Source organism: Phyllostomus hastatus, unplaced genomic scaffold (genome assembly GCF_019186645.2).
Source record: "Phyllostomus hastatus isolate PE091 unplaced genomic scaffold, TTU_PhHast_1.1 phas_scaffold_385, whole genome shotgun sequence".
NCBI classification, from domain to species: Eukaryota; Metazoa; Chordata; class Mammalia; order Chiroptera; family Phyllostomidae; genus Phyllostomus; species Phyllostomus hastatus.
In genome coordinates this window covers 5432657-5449689 of record NW_025334026.1, presented here as the reverse complement: position 1 = coordinate 5449689, position 17033 = coordinate 5432657, and the positions used below count along the sequence as shown (strand labels likewise).

Here is a 17033-nt window from a genome sequence, read left to right as displayed (position 1 = left end):
AGGCAAATCACTCCATCCATCTGAGTTTCTGACTTTTTACCTATGGAATTAAGGGGCTTAAATGTGGACTTCCCCAAAGGAACATCGAAGTTTCCATTCCTGGATTATTTAATATAAGGCTATCTGCTATGACAGCTATATTCTCAGTTGCATACACAGTACGTGCTTATTTCTTTTCATGTCATAGTCAATAGGCATGACTGGCCAGATGGCCTTCCATGTTGCCATCCCAGGGCTGCTCCTTCCATGTTGTGGCTCTCCCTCCTTTAAGTCAGGGTTCCAAGAAGAACAGTAGAATAAACCAGCTAATGAATGCCGCAAATCAAGATGATTCAAAACATTTGGGCTGGTTAATAGGGAATGAGAGAGAAGAGGTTTTTATGTGTGTGTGTGTGTGTGTGTGTGTGTGTGCACTGTTCCTGGGAGTACCACAATACCAGGTTGATGAGCGGAATATATGGAGTAAGCTCCTATTCCACTTCCCTGTTTCAAAAGTCTATTTACTTATTGTCCTCAGGTAAAGGACATATCAGATATTAAACTTGTAAGAACAGATACTACATTTGATCTTAGCCAAAAGATCAAGAAATGATTCTCCTGGGAAATTTTATAGGCCAGGTCTACAAGAGCATTCATCCATTCCACCCACATTCCACTGGCGAGAAGTTGGTCACATGGCCACACCTAAGCACAATGAAGTCTGTCAAGTGTGGTCTAGCTGTGTGGTGAAAAGGAAAGGAAAACATTTGCTGCATAACCAGCCAGTTGGGTATAGAACACTGTTTGCTGCTTTAGATAGAAGTCCTTCCTCACTAACTTTTTAACAAAAGGTTTAAAACCATATACTTCTGCCTCAACCAGGGAAATCATTTACAAAAGCTGAGAGATGACAGCAGGCTTGGTTAGGAAGTATGTCTACACATCCAGGTTTTCCCAAGAGAGGCCCAGCTTATGCCTGTGATCTCAGCATTCCTTTCAGTCAGTGCCCCCATCATTCTCAAAAGTAACCCAGTTTGGATGACAAATTATACAGTCACCCTAATCTTCGGGGGTGGACAGTGCAGAGGAAGGAAGAGAATACAAGAATGTGTGAAGATGTTGCTAAAAAGAAGCCACATAGCCACTGTTTCATAAAGACAGTATTTTTTTTATTTTAAAATTCTGCATCTGAAAACACAGTATGACAGAAAGCATCTATATACACCTGCAGTGTTTTTGGTATGGTACAGTATTTATTACATCCACTGTTTTCTGCAAAAAAACTTGCTTTGTCAGACAGAAACAAACTCCCCTAGACAAAAAAATACAGCTAAGGCACAATTTTGTTGTTGTTTTCCTGCTAAACAAAAAGACAGAAAAGGTGCAAAGATGGGTGGGTAGTGCCATCATTTCCAAGAATCACATTCTAATGCGAGAAAAAAGCATTTGGGTGATTGGAGCTTTGATTACTGGTCAATTTCAGATAGTTTAATATCTCTTAAAATACTCCTTTAAATAAATAGCAAAATATCTACATCTTTCAGTGTGTGCCGTTTGAATTCTCTCTTTTTTAAAACTTTATTTACATATTCTCTCTTTTTAAAAAAATCAATACATTACAAAATATTTCTGTACAGTTTTATGCATATTATGATCTATAACAAAATAGTTATTTTTAAAAACTATATCACCACATGTCTTTGAAAAAATGAAGGGGACGGTAATAACTTATTGTGAGGCTTCTAAAAAAAACCCAAATGCTACTGATAACATAATAATACTAAGAAAACAAGACAAAAAAACTACAAAGACAATTGCGCTCAATTCCAGTGAATTTCCTATGAAAACCCTGGGTTGTCTTTGGCCTCCATCAGCCCTGGAGCGATGGAAGGGAAAAGGAGGGGCTCTGAAAGTAGGGAGAGTGTGGTCCCTTGGAGAACATGACACATCTACTGGGAATATTTAATGCTACCACTTTCCAGGCAGGAAGGACGAAGAGATAAATTGAGAAACTCTCCTGACTTACCCTTGACTGAAGTACGTAAGTCACCATGTGTTTGGGAACGGGAGGGTTAGAAAGCTGGAGTTAGCACTCTGCAGGCAATGAGGCCAGCCCATACACAGCAGCAATATGCTCTGAGAGAGTGCTTCAGGAGCTGGCTGAGGTCTAGATGAGCACCCAAGCCTTCATTTTACCCATAGGAAACATTTAAGAATATTTTTCCTAAAGATGACATTTATTAGCAATTTCTAAGCATCTGCAGACTACAGATTGGCCGCCCCTTGCTTAAGAGGCTCTTTCTTCTTGGATGTTGGTGGAAATGGGAGGGAAAGGGCGGTCAGCTTTCCAAAAATAATTTTAAGGCCACATTTCAAAAAGGAGAACCTAAGGCTTTTGGGGGAGGGGGTGAGGGTGGGGAGAAGATAAGTAAGTCAGAGGAAAGTGACGGATGGAGAAGTCAAATTAGGAATGGAGGTGGCAAGGGGCAGAAACTGCTTTCCTGTGGGGTCTGTGGGCAGAGGCAGTTGGAGAACTCCCAGCCAAGTGGATGGGGAAGGGAGGGTCACTATGTCCCTGCATGGACTTGGCAAGGACAGAACCAAAGACAACGTGAGGGGTGGACACAAGTGGCGCAAGAAAGCCCTCCTCAGCCTTAAGAGGTAAAAAGAAATAATAATTCAGAGAGAAGAGAGAGAGAGAGGGGGGGGGGCAGACAGACAGACAGACCGACAACAGAGACACACAGAGAGAATTTGCATAGATTGTACATTCAGCTCAAGCAGATTTGGCCACCTTTATTCCCCCCCCAAGGTAAACTTCTCAGCAGACACAGTGAGGTAGCGCCTGTGGTAGACCCATGGGCAAAATAAGGTAACTGAGGCGGAAGCTGAGAGGACATCCTGTGAGTAAGCACAGCTCCAGCATGGCTTCTAAAGAAGCTTTCAGACATGTGGCAAGCTGGTTCCTAGAACCTGGGACTTGGAGGGAGCTGGGCTGTTCACACACACCACCCTTTCCTCCTGGACCCTGTCCTTGACCTCCCCACCTGGGTGAGATGGAATTCCCGAAGATATGACCTGGGCAATGTGGACCTCCTTAGGTGTAAAGGACAACAGCTGGGGTCTCCAAACTCTGTTCCTTCTTCCCTTTGGCACAAACTGTGTTGGGACAAGGAGAGCTGAACAAGCTAGTTCTCCTGGGACACCTCTTCTGTGGAGCTGTCTCTTTAGGATGGGAATGACTAGAGAGAGATTCCTGTTCCCTTAAGACTTCAACATGAGCTACTATTTTTAACCTTTCTTAATGCTGGCTTTTCTCTCCTCACCAGGGCAATCCCTGCCTCCTTTTAAACCACCTCTCTGGAGTGAGCTTGCTGCCAGTGCACTGGCTGAACTGTGGAATTTCTCTTTGCCCATCTGTTTAAAAAAATTGCTGACAATGATGCCCTGGGTGGTGTGGCTCAGTGGAATGAGTGCTAGCCTACGAACTGAAAGGTCGCTGGTTTGATTCCCAGTCAGGGCACATGCCTGGGATGCAGGCCAGGTCCCCAGTTGTGGCTGTGAGAGAGGCAACTAATCAATCTATCTCTTGCACATCGATGTTTCTCTCCCTCTCTCTAAAAATAAATAAATAAAATCTGTTTTAAAAACTGCTGACACTGAAAAATCTGATTTCCTATTAAAATCTGGATCTCTGGTTTCCCTGAACAGATAGGGAGATTCTGCTGTGTGTGCCTGCATTCTCACAGGCACTGCCAGGATGGGACTGAGTAGCAGCTGCTCCTGTTGGACGGGTCATGTGTGTGCCAGTAGGCCACAATCCCCACCACTCCCTACTGTGCTAACCAACAGCTTCACTCCTCTGTGTCAGTGTCCTAGACCTCACAGGCATTTGTGACCTTGACCACAGGGCCTCTTTGATCTGGCAGGCCTTTGCCAACAGCTGTCTCTAGTATATCCCCTTTTAGATGCTGCCTGGGAGCTTGTGTCCTGAGTTTCCCAATGAACTTGGTTGTGAAAGGGGTCTTTGCTCACACCCCACACCCAGCAGCTACTGCACTCCTCTGTTCAGCACTTTCTCCGCAAAGGGATCCAGGTTCCAGCCAGTGACCTCCTTGCACTTGGAAACTAAAGAACCAGAAGAAAGCACAGACCACACAACACAAACATATGCCCAGAGTAGCTGCAGTCTGCACCTGTTGTGGGTTTGTGTGGCCTCCCTCAGCCTCTCTAAACTCCACTTCCATTTTAAAAAGTTCTGCTAACACTGGGAAATGAAGTCAGAATGACTCCTGATCTGATCAGAAGGCCCTTCTCCAAAGGGACAAATGGGTGGACGTGTCAGAACACAGGGGGCCCTGGGAAGTGCTCACACTCTGCCTTTGAGACACGGTGCTTTGTGCATAGCCTGGGAGGGCCCAGTGACAGGAAGTGCCTTCTGAATTCCCTGTCCACCGGAATGTCAACTGGGCTGGCTGGGAAATCGTCCCAGTGTGCCACAGCCTACGGAATGCTTCCTTCTCCCTCTCAAACTGACCCCAAGTCTCACCTTTCAGTTTGCCCAAAGCCCCAGGACCTGGCCAGTGACTCTGTCCTCAGTCACTATGCTTCTGCAGACTGGAACAGGGTTTCCAGGGACCTCAGTCTCCTATTTTTAAAACTCTCAGGCAACCATTGCTGAAGTCTACCAGACCAATGACCTCTAACAAATAAATCATTCTTAGCAGATTTAAAAAATGGGTTTAACTATTTTTCCCTGGAAAAGATAACATTTTCTTAAAATATATTAGGTTTTGTTTGCAATTCTGCCTCTCTCTCTCTCTTAACCAAATGTAACATCTGCAAAGTTATTCTCTGTCCAGAAACAAGGACATTAAGGAACAGCTGGGTGATGGCTCAGGGTTCCAGAATTCACTGCAGGGAGTAGAGATTAAAGCCCAGGACAGGGACAGGATGGGGATGTCCCCAGAGTAAGCCAGCTGTGCTACTTCTCCACTTGTCCCTGGGTGGGGACAAAAGTCAGCCCAGTCAGTGGGCGCAGGAAGGCCATGTGGGAACCACTAGGCACACACTATGCACAGAGGTGTTTCAGGGCTGGGCCCTCAAAGCCACTGCAAATCACTCTGTGAAAACTGCGAGTCCTAGGGGCCTGGTGAGGAGGGTGAGAGGAGGTTCCCGCGGCAGCTCTGACAGGCGCAGGGACACTGGCCAGAGGCAGAAGCTGGGGGCAGAAAGAGGGTGTGGTGCAGGCCTCCCCCAGCTTCTAAGTTCATTTGGAGATCAGAGGGGCTTTCTGAGAACGCCACTCTGAGGTTCCTGGAACCATTGTTGACAATGGCCATCTCCTGGGCTCTCTTGGCCTGGTCTGACCGCCTACCCTCTTCCTAAAATTGATTTCTTGATTTCTTTTCCTCCCAGGCTTGGAAGTGGCCTGTTTCCCTCTGTCACGTTGTCATGTTGCATGGAGCTTCATGGTTAGATTGACTGAGGAAGGTCGGCAAGAGAGGAAGCAGGGATGGCCCAAGCACTCCCTCCATAAGTGGTCAGCCAGTCCTGCCCCTGTGGCTGGTGGGGGCGGTGTGGGGATGGCTCAGGAATTCCAGCACCCCCAGAACTGGAGGTCTAGATGAGGCTAACACCTGTATGAGGAAAAGCGAGGCTCTGGTATTCCCCATGTTACCCACATCAGCCAGTGGATGCTGCTGGTTGAAGTGTTCTCCTCCTGGTGTCCAACACCCCTGCTGCCCTCTGAGGACATGGAGACTGTAGGGCAGACACACAGAGAGAAACAGAGAGAGAGAGAAAGAGAGAGAGAGAGAGAGAGAGAGAGAGAGAGAGAGAGAGAGAGAGAGAGAGAGAGAGGGAAAGAGAGGGAAAGAGAGAGAGAGGGAGAGGGAGAGACTAACCGGTGGAGAAGAGGGAGGGGAAGGGCTGGTGGGGGGCCTTTAGTGAATAAAGGCAGCTTCAGTTAGTAAGATAACGTAATTGACAAGCTGCAAAAACAGCACCTACTAATTAGTCATTGACTAAAACATATAAATAATAAATATCTAAAGTGTCCTTTCTCTATATCCTCCATGGCCCATAGGACATCCTGCCTTGGTGGGTGGGGGATGGGGTGGTTTCCGGGGCAACAGCTGAAAGGGAACTGCAGTACCTTCAAACTCATGCAGGAGAGACACACCAAGGACTCGCTCTCCTGGGAAGGACAGTTTGCAACCAGGGATGGCACTTTGCCCATGGGAACCCTGTCCGTTGGGGGAGGGTGGGATCAGAGGAGGAAGGGAGCCTTTGGGGGGCTCTCAGAGGAACAGGGGGGCCTCCAAGGGACACATGGCAAGGAAACCCTCCAGGTCTCTGGTAACTTGGGCCATTTGAATAATACGATTGTTTAGGTTTTAAACCACCAGATATTCAAGCTTCCCACTTTTACACTGCATGTCAGATGGGCTTCTTGGCATCTCAGATAAAGAAGGGCATGAATTTAAAAGCCAAATCAGAAATGCTTTTTCCTTGATGTGGAAAGTCTGGTCCACGCAATTTGGTCACTCCCAACAGCACCAAGTGTGCAGTTGGTTCATGAAATTCTGGGGCGCCTGACCTCAGAACAGAAAGGCTCAGGCAGGTGACAGATACTGCTGTGCTGTCTGGCTCAGAAGTCTTGCTCCAAACAATTTCTATATGAGTTTCATGGCCATCGACCCCTGTGTTCCCTCTGTCAAGGATCAACAAGGTCATGGTCTTGGTCTCCTGGTTCATAAGTGGCTGGAGACTCAAGGTTCATCATCATCCTATTTTTCCTCAAGGGAGGGTGGCCTGGAACCCAGGACACTGGCAGTCACAGTTTGGTGGACCTCAGCCATGTCACACCAAAAGGCTTTCCTGCTCATCTACTTGCTAGGAACAGCTGGTGGGAGGCTACAAGCCACCCTGAGTTGGCTGCTTCCCTAGAGAGGGGCTCACAAGTGTGACTTTCTGTGGTCTGTCATTTCAGGGCTGGCACAAGGGTTTCCTGGACCAGAGGGGTGGAACGATGAGCTGAAGGGTGGGGCTGGAGATCAAACCCACCATCTGGGCAGTGCTTGTCAAACTGGGTTTTGCAGAGCCCTTAGGTTCTGAAGAGGTACCTTAGGAGATGCTCTTGGCAAAGGGACTGCCTGGTGGGCTGAGCTTAGAGAAAGAACCTCCCTCTCCCCAGCTTCAACCAGAGCAGCCTGGATTTCATCTGCGCATTGATTCCACCCATGACTGCGCTTAGTAAACAAAGTTCTGCTGCTCAAAGTAAAAGTTTGAGAATTACTTGTCTGGGGGGTTGGGTCATTGGAGGGGGAAGAAAAGGACCCTGTAGGACTTGAGGATCAGCCAGAAGAGGTAAGACTACACCCCCAGGAGCCAGCTTGCCAGATGCAGGTCATCAGCAGACCCTACTTTGGCCTCAGAACCTCCCTTCTCCATTATTCTATGGCTAGGAGAGCCCCTCCCACAAAAGGCACCCCCTGGGTGGGAGGCCACGGTCCAAGCCCCACAGGCCCTCTGGCTGTGTTCCCTTTAACATCCGCTGGGACCCACGCATGCCTGGTGCTACCTGAGCCGGCCGTCGGGCTTGACTGCTCCCAGCTCTGACTTAGGGTCAGGGCTGAAGGAACTCCAGGCTGTCTGGCTGCAGGTCTGCATGACCGGGCAGGCAGTGGGGCCTGTGGCACAGATGTCCATGGCAGTCCACATCCCGCCCACCAGTGAATCCAGCCAGTGCTCCAGCACAGTACCGGCGGAGGCTGCGTTCCTCTGAGCCTGCTCCACCTGGGCAGGGCTGATGGGCAGGCTGAGGACGGGGTTCAGACTCTGGAAGCTCTGCTCCATGTAGGCGCTGCGGTGTGGCCCGTTGTGCAGCTTTAGTGCCTCCTCTGAAAGCAAAGAGAACCATCACATTATTAGGAGAGCCACAAACCTGGCACCTACTGTGTGCCCAGTACCATGCTGGGCACTGTGCAGCACCACTTAATTCACAGGGCAATCTCATAAGGAAGTTATTTTTGCAGCCCCATTGTACAGATGAGGAAACTGAGCCCACAACAGTTATAACAGTTATAAGCCTGCTTAGAGCACAGCAAAGTTCATTTATTCATTCAGCACATATTTATGCAGCACCTCCTATAGTCTAGGCATTCACTCATTCATTTGATAAAGATAATATTGTTAAGTGCCAGACTCTATTATATGGGGTGCAGAGAAACAGACAGTCAAGGAGATTACAACCCAGTAGGTTATCCTGATGACAATAAATGAATAAACAAGTAAATAAATAAGGTTGTTTCAATTAGTTATAAGTGTCATGAAGGGAATAAATGGGGTACTGAGTCAGAGCAGGGGGTTGGCACACTATGGCCCTTAGGCCATATCTGGCCCCCAATCTGTTGTTGTAAATAAAGTTTTATTGGAGCATGGTTATGCCCATTTGAGTAGATATTGTCTGTGGTTGCTTCTGTCCTATAACATCAGAACTGAGTAGTTGACACAAAGACTGTAAGTGGCCCGCAAACCTGAATATGTTTACTATTTAGCCATTTATAGTAAAAGCCTTTTAATCTCTGAGTTAGGGAGTGACAAGGGTACTTATTGAATTTATTATCAGTTTTTGCTTTTATGGATTCCAGAGAGAGGGGAAAGAGAGGGAGAGAAACATCATGTGAGAGGGAAATATTGATAGGCTGCCTCTTGCACGCTCTCCAGCTGGGGACAAAACCACAACCTGGGCATGTGCCCTGAACAGGAATAGAACCTGCTACCTTTGGTTTGAGGGATGATGCCCAATCAACTGAGCCACACTGGCCAGGGCAAGGGTGTTTATTTTAGATGAGGTGAGCAAGGGAGACTCTGCTAAGGAGGTGACATCTGTCCTGAGAGCTGATTACTGTGAAGGAAGAAAGAAGCTACATACAGATCCTGGGGAAGAGAATTCTGGGCAGAGGGAACAGTGACCACAAAGCCTCATTAAGCATCTTTTGCTGAATCACATAGGTAATGACAGTTGGAGCTGGGGTTTGAACTAGGTCTGTTGATCTCAAAGCCTGGTGAGAAGCCCTGCTCTTGGATGCTGAGTACCCACCATGAACTCTGCATAAGTCACGATTTCTACTTTAGTCCCAGACATGGTGCATGAACAGCCCACAGGGAAGTATCCTGGGGAGCAGGATGATTGGACCAGAATGCGGGGGGTGGAGGTCCCACTGGCTCTCACACCTCTGCCTCGTTGAGCACCCATGCCTCAGGCAGAGCACAGGGACTTCAGTCAGGTTGTCTGGGTCTGAATCACTACATCCCACATATTAGGTGTATGACTTCTGACTTCAATGCCTACCACATTGAAGTTTCCTTATCAATAAAATGGGAGGGGTACTAACACCTTCCTCACAGCTTCATGATGATGAAATGTGCTGACTCACACACAGTGCTTAAAATGGCACAGAGCATATACTAAGCATTTGGAGAGGTAGCTAGAATGACTATTGTTGGTATTAGGACACAATAAACACATTCATGCACACAACTATTTGGGCTGGTGTTATTATACCCATTTTACAGACGGGGAAACAGGAGTAACTATATTAGAGATAGATTTGGGGTTATATCTAAGACAGGCTGACTCCAAAGCCGGTGTTTGTCCTCATGATAATCTACCACAGGCTCATCCACCAGCTGGGAGATAAAGCAATACTTTTGTTTTTGATTTTTTTTTTCATCTAGAAGCCAGTCTTTCAAAGACTTGGTTTACCCATCTGTAAAAAGGAGATACTCATCCTTGCACCAAGTGGACCCACTGGGCTGGCAAGAGGCTCAGGTTGAAGTTCATGTGCTTTGTCAACAGGAAAGGAACGTATAAACAAGAGGCACTATGACTACTTCCAGAGCTTAACCATGTGTAAGCAGAAAGTGTAGCCATTTGGGCTGAAGGAAAGAAGCCAGACATTTCTATTTTGAAGAAGTTCTTACTCATTGCTTATTTTATTGTCAAACACAACAATATGTATAATTAAAAATACCAGCTAATGATTCTGGTGAGAATTAGAGGAAACCTCCTTATGAGACAAAGTGGTGTTCAAAAGATCACACTTCCTGCTTGCCTGACAGTGCCTGTCACCCTCGGTGGCAACCAGGACAGCCTGAAGAGTCAGCAGATTATTTTCTAATATGTGTGGCCGAGAGTGAGGAAGGAGGAGGAAGATAGACTATATACATATGTCTGCTCTTCTACCCACAATGGGAAAACAAGTAAAATTAAAAATATGCCTTGACTAACACAGACAAGAAAGTCACTCCTGTTTCCAATGCTTCAGGAAGCTGGGGGGCTGGGCTCTGTGGTTTGGAGGGCAGCAAGTGGGAGAAAGGAGACTGGCAGGCATGAGCATATACCTTGTCTTGCTGTGATTTAGCAGAGCTTCTCCCTTTCAAGTTAGGTCAGTCCCTGTCTAGCAGTCTGGCCCTAGCCCATTGCTCCCTAAAGCTGGCAGACAGGGTAGGCAGCTCCTGTATCATTTTCCAGGAGAACAGAGTCTGTTGTCTTTGGTGCAGGTCTCATTTCTCTACCTGAGCCTTTCAATGCCTCCATCTTGCAGATGGGAAGTGGGGAGATCCCCAAACCAACAAAACACAGGGCACACAGAGTGAAGAGAGCAGATAAGGCCCAGGCCAGGTGGCTCAGCTGACTGGAGCATTGTCCCGTATACCAAAAGGCCGCGGGTTTGATCCCTGGTTGAGGCATGTATGGGAGGCAACAAATTGACGTTTCTCTCTCATATCGATGTTCCTCTCTCTCCCTCTCTCTCTAAAATTAATAAACATATTCTCACGGTGAGGATTTAAAAAAGAAGAGAGAGCAGCTAACAAACATCTGAACAGCAAAGATTGTGGTTGGCGCAGCAAACCCTTGTGAAAAGTGAGGTTAATGTGGGGTGTGCTCTTACAGCATCAGCCTGCAGTGCTTGCCTCTGTAATTAAATTTCCCTCAATTCCACCTCATCACATTTCTTGAGATTACTAGGGATGCATCAATAGCAAATTACTCTTGATGAATCACTTTACAAATTGCATGGCTCCCACCTTCGTGTTCCCTGTCACTGGAGCATCGTTACCAGATACAATTACCAACGGCAGAGGAGGGGTGAGGGGGTTCCCCCAGTGGGGTAAAATGACCTGTGGCTCACGCTGGGCACGGGTGGGAAAAGCCTTACCCTCCTCAGAAACTCCAGAAGAAAACTGGAAACCTCAGAACCCAGTGAAGGGCCTGGAATATTTTACTGGGCTGGGGGTGGATCTAGGACCACTCCTTTGTTCTGTCCAACAGGTGCACCCGACACAGAGGAGGCTGCCATTTCCAGCACTGTCCTCCACATCTGACTGTGGGAATCCTGAGGGTGTCAAGGATGTGAACCTGATCAAGGGACACTTGAGGGCCCTAAGTGGCTGGGTGCTGGCCCAGACAGTTCTGGAGGAGCTGTCTTTCATCTCCAGAAAACATAAGGTCACTATCCTTCTGCTTTCTCAGCACAGAAACTTAGCAGAAGTCAACAGAATTCACTTCAACGGTCCCTTTGTTAGGAACTCCAGGCATTCCCTCCCCATATCTATGTCCCCCTCTCCTTGTACCAATGGCTAAATGGCACCCAGCTCTGAGCTCTTAGCTAACAGAGGCCGTAATTGTTTCCGGCTTCTGGGTTTGCAATCTGTTAGGTGGAGACGGACAATCTCAAGTACCGAGAGACCCAGAAATCCTGTTCCTAGGAATCTATCTTATGGATGTATCTGCATGGGCACGTATAGTTTTAGGTTCAAGAATCTTCTTTGCAGTGTTATCTATGACAACAAGGACAGAAGCTATGTGTCTACTGATGGGGACAGATAGACTGGGGCTCCTGAATCCAAGGGAATGGTCTGCAGCTGGTGGCTTTATCTATGCTGACTTGGAAAGTGAACAAAGCAAATTTTACTACAAAATGTATCATTCTGTCTTTACAAAATGACAACGTTGTGTGTTTATGTGTATGTTTTAAAAGCACTGAGAAACCTCTAGAAGGATGCAAACCAAGCTTTTGGCAGTGGTTACTCCTGGAGGTAGGACTGAATGGGCTGGAAGACGTTGCCAGTGACAAAAGGAGAGGAGGAAACAGAAAAATAAAAGTAGCCCTTCTGGATGAAAACAGAACAAAAAGGCAGGCACGGTAGGTCGGATAGCCCTCTCTCTGCCCTCCAGGCTCTGTGGAAATCACCATCCTGAACTTTATTCATAGTTCCCTTAATATCCTCTCAGTTTTCTGCAGACACATAAATTCTGAACTAATATACCATTGGCTTGTTCTGGTTTTAAAATTTAAACACCTGCGCCACCATTATGATTCCTTCCCTGGTGGTTTCCCCTCAATATTATGCCTTAGAGACTCACTTCAATGTCCCCTCATCAATGTTCACTGCTGCGTAGAACTCCACTGTCTGCCCAGGCCACATACTGCTTTTTCACTCAAGCAGCAGACATGTGGATTCTTTCCAGTTTAGTGCTGTTATGAAAAGTTATGCTCCATTTCTGCCCAGGTCTCCAGCACATACCCCTAGGGAAGGTCTTGCTGTGGGGCAGGGTGTGTGTGTGTTCAATTTCACTAGGAAATGCTAAACCACTTTCCAAGCTCATTTCATCATGTTACCCTCCCAGCAGACTAAATGGATGGTTATTAATCTCCAGCCTTCCTGCCATAATGAGACTGTCCAACCTTCCAATGTGTCCCAACAGGACGGGGGTAAAGTGGGGTCTCTTTTTGCTTTTAATTTATATTTCTATCATTATTCATAAGGCTGAGCATGCTTTTATGTGTGTGTGGGCCATTTATGCTCTCTCTCTTTTTTTTTTTCACCTTACAGCAGAGGTTAATAATCATTTTTCTACAAAAGGCAAGATAGCAAATAATTTTGGCTTTGTGGGTTGTGTAGCTTCTGTCACAACCATTCCACAATGCCATTGTAGCCCCAAAGTAGACAGAGTCAATACGTAAATGAATGGGCGTGACTGTCCCAGTGAAACCTTATTTTCAAAAACAAGAAGTGGGCCAGACTGGGCCTGGGCTTATAGCTTGTGCTGATTTATGGAATCTCTTCATATATTCTGAGTATGAGAACTTTTTTATGTGCAGTATGTATTCTCCACTAGTGTGTGGTATGTCTTTTCACCTTGTGCAGTGATTTTCAACATTTTTCACCTCATGGCACACACAAACAGTTCTGCAGCACACCAAAAAATATATTTTTTACTGATATGACAAAAAAATAGGTATAATTTTGATTCATTCACAGCAGATGGCTGTTGTGTGCGCTGCTGTCATGTTTTTACTTGACAACCTAAGAGAAAAGAGGTCAGTGCCCCTGACTAAGTAGTCAGGAACTGCAGGTTTTAAAAGTCTTGTGGCACACCGTTTGAAAACCATTGATCTTGTGTATCATATTTTTGATGAACAGAATTTCCTCTTTTAATTCTTATTTTTTAAACAGTGAACAAGCTTTGCTGAAACTCAGTATCTGCCTGGGTTTATTTTCCATCTTGTTTTCAATATGATCAGGGCCTTCTGGGAGTTCAATGAGAGAGCATCTAATAAAAAAGTATCTAATTTATGGACAGATGACATCATCTCAGTGTGCAGGTGGAAAAGCACACATTGAGAGCAGAGAGCATTGTTCTCAAAAGTGGCCCCCTCTCCCCACTCTGGGCAGCACTGCCTGCTCAGGCCAAGAGCCCACGAGGCCTCCGGGATGGAACATCTCCCCCAGAGACACTGGGAATACTCACCTGGCTTGATGGGCTGCCTGTTGGAGAAGGTCAGAGGTGCGATGAGGAATTTGGTCTCTGCAACTGGCACCCAGTGGTGGAGAATTTTCACTGTCCAGACCCCAGGCCTCAGAGGCAAGTTCAAAGGGGGCTTGTAGTGGGTGAATTCAGCAGTGGACTCAATCAGGATGTCATAGGTGGCTGCGATGACGTTGACGGGATCCACCCAGACGACGGTCACAGTCACGTTGGGGCCCTTCCCCCACTTCTGCATGCCCACCGGCTCGTCCATGGGCCCCAGGAGACCCCCAAAGTTGCGGAAGAGCCGCTCCTTGGCGTCCCATTCGGTGCCAACCTGAAACCGGAGAGTGAGTCCTGAAGTCACTGAGCCTGCGTGCACGGGTGCTGGGTTCCGGAAAGGCCTAGCTAGGGTCCTACTTACTGGGTTTCATATACTCATTTTACAGATGAAGATATGGGGAAACTGAGGCTCCACTTAAGTTACATGCTCACAGTCTGACAGGCAGTGAGCAGAAGATTTGGGGTTTGGACCCAGGTTGGGGGATCACATGGCCTGTGATGCGTTCACTAAACCTTTGGGCCTCTTGTGTCCAGCACATGGTATGTGCTTTGGGAAAAAACGTGCACTGAACGAATGACTGCTTACAGGCCATTCCAAGGACTCATACCCCTAGCATTCAATAGTACAGCTGGTTTCCACTTTGCTGTTTGCTTTCCCAGATTATGTGCCTCCCTTTAGTGTGACTGTTCTGAACAAGCCTGGAGCTCAGGTTTTGGAGCTGCCATGTTATGAGCTAGAAAAAGAGAGGATCCCTCAGCATCACCTGGCATTGGCAGGAGTTCACACGGGCTTTCTGAGGAAGAGACAGCTCTGGCCTCCACAAAGCTTTCTGAGCTGTACCTGAGGGATAGGAGGTGGTTGTACCATCCATCCTTCTTGCCAGCCAGTGAATTCATGGCTTTGACCCTCCACAAATCCACTCTTGCCTTTCCCCCTTCCACTTTGGTCACCTGCAGTCTAGACCCACACAATTAGCCAAAGAAACCTTGGGAATTGTCTGCATACTGCTCAAATCCCTGTGCCTGGGTCCACTGCTCTCTCGTGGTGCCTAGCACTGTGCTTGGCATGCAGCAGGTGCTCAGTCAATGTCCGCTGAGTGAGTGACTTGACAAAAAAATGAATGAACTGCAAGATCCCTGATACTGAGCTCTGTTGCTGTTTCAAATCAAATTAAATTAGGGCCTTCTGCTCCCCAGGAGTTTTAATTTAATGCTTTTGAAGACACAGCATGGGGCACACTGGTAGCAGATAATGAGCACACTATAAGGCTTGCACTGCTTCTGTGGTCGTTCCATGACCAGCATTTCCAATGTGCATGTCTGCAGGTCCGGGTGCAGGTGAGGGCATAAACATCTACACCCTGAGAAGAGCCCACATGTATGGTGCAGGCAGGAGCTGGTTTCCCTTCTCCTTGTTCTCACCATGAGTCACTGTGTCCACTCTCTCCCCAGAACACAGAGCTACATGGCTAATATGTACTGAGGGCTCACACCAGGCATAATACTAAATGCCTGGATACATCAACTCATTTAACACTCACTTCCAGCTGCACAAAGAGAAGACTCTTGTCATTACCCCCATTTTACAAATGAGGAAACTGAGGCTCAGAGCAGTTAGATAACTTGCTATGGTCAGCAAGGGGCAAAGTCACAGGGGGACACAGGAAGTCTGACCCCAAAGGCTGTGTGTATTCTTATCTACTCTTCTATGGATTGCCTCCCATTCATTAACTCACTCACACACTCGCTCACGCATTCATTCATTCAACATACGTGTACCAAATGCCTATCAGGGGGGCTGTTATGTGGCATGCACATTCATAGGCCCACAACTTGCTTCAGTTTTCTGTCTTTAGACCATAGCCTAAAGAGTGGTCCTAAGGGTAGCAGAGGTAATGACTGCTGTGACATTTCTGCAGGGGCACCATCCCTCCCAGACTTGTGAAACCTTGGCATTTTTGCCACCCTGTGGATCCCAGGGGCTGGCTGCTTCTGAGGACCCCTGGCGTCTAGTATACTGGCTGGAACATGGTAGGAATCAAAAGATACTACTGACTGAAAAAATAAATGAATGAGCAGGAATCAAGCTACACCTCAAAGTCTTAGAGATTTTTCTAAAGAAACCTGATACCACATGCAATCCTTTTTAGCATCTCATTGTTCTTAAGTCCAGTCTCTCACTGTCCTCTGAGGTCTGGTCCTCTTGGGTCCGCTCTGTTTCTGCCCCCTTCTTTCCCCTCCACTCCCACACCCCCCAACTATAGAAATACTCTCAGGGCCTCCTGGAGAAGGGCTCTCTCTCACCTCTGATCTTGCGTCCATGCCCACCTCTCTTTGCCCAGACTGCCTTACTTTCCCCACCCTCTTTCTAACAAGCTGTTATTTATCATTCAGACCTCAGTCAGGGTGTCACCTATATTGGGAAGCCTTCCTTGCTTAGAGCCTCCACTGAGGTATGGTACTTCTCTAAGCATTTGCCCAATGCAGCTTTTTTTTTGGGGGGGGGGTACAGTATTGCAACCTTTAATTTAGTCTCTCTCCCTAGCTCAACTGTCAACTCCAAGAGAGTAGGGACAACGTCCAGCTTGTTCATTAGTGTATTTCTAGTGCCCACAACAGTGTTGAGCACATAGTAGGTGCTCAATATATCTCTATCTCTATATTTATCTAATTACTCATTGATCTACCTATCCACCATCTCTCTATGTCATGAATGATTAGGGACTAAGCATCAGGACACCCTTACGCACCCAGGCCCTACACACGCTGACTTTCCCACAGACACCGACAAATGGATTGATGGTCACAAAACTGTGTGAGGGTTCTACTTCAGGAAGGGATTACTGACTGGTTAGGGGAGTGTGGGGACACTCCAGATATCATCCTTGGATCCTCCATAGAATTGCGGGCGAATAAATCTCTGAAGTCTGAGTGCTAAAACCAAAATAACCTGGGCAGAGGAGTTGTAAAGTGTCTGACGGTGAAAAACCTAGATCTTGTTTCTAAGCTTTGAGAGGAGGAGGAAGTCAGCTGCAGCCCAAGCATGAGGGAGGAGGGTCTGCCTGAGGTGGGGCACTGCTGCTATCACATTCTCACCATTGCTCTGGGAGTCCACTCCAGTCACTACAAAATGATCCATTGCTCATATTTAAGCACATGTTCAAGTTCA

General features: G+C 47.1%; 1 protein-coding gene and 1 non-coding gene across 2 annotated transcripts in view; both read right to left on the bottom strand.

Moving 5' to 3' along the window:
- Nucleotides 1–403: 403 nt before the first annotated feature.
- Nucleotides 404–593, bottom strand: LOC123806537. The gene has a single exon (XR_006783506.1). It is a non-coding gene; the product is annotated as a U2 spliceosomal RNA (small nuclear RNA).
- Nucleotides 594–3523: 2930 nt separating this feature from the next.
- The window catches only part of XYLT1 (xylosyltransferase 1), a 302100-nt gene continuing 288590 nt past the window's right edge, over nucleotides 3524–17033 (bottom strand). The window contains exons 11-12 of the mRNA XM_045819421.1: nucleotides 13805–14138; nucleotides 3524–7883 (exon numbers count right to left, since the gene is read on the bottom strand). Coding sequence (XP_045675377.1) covers nucleotides 7561–7883; nucleotides 13805–14138 — 657 coding nt within the window. The 3' untranslated portion in view covers nucleotides 3524–7560. The remainder of the gene's footprint in view (nucleotides 7884–13804; nucleotides 14139–17033) is intronic.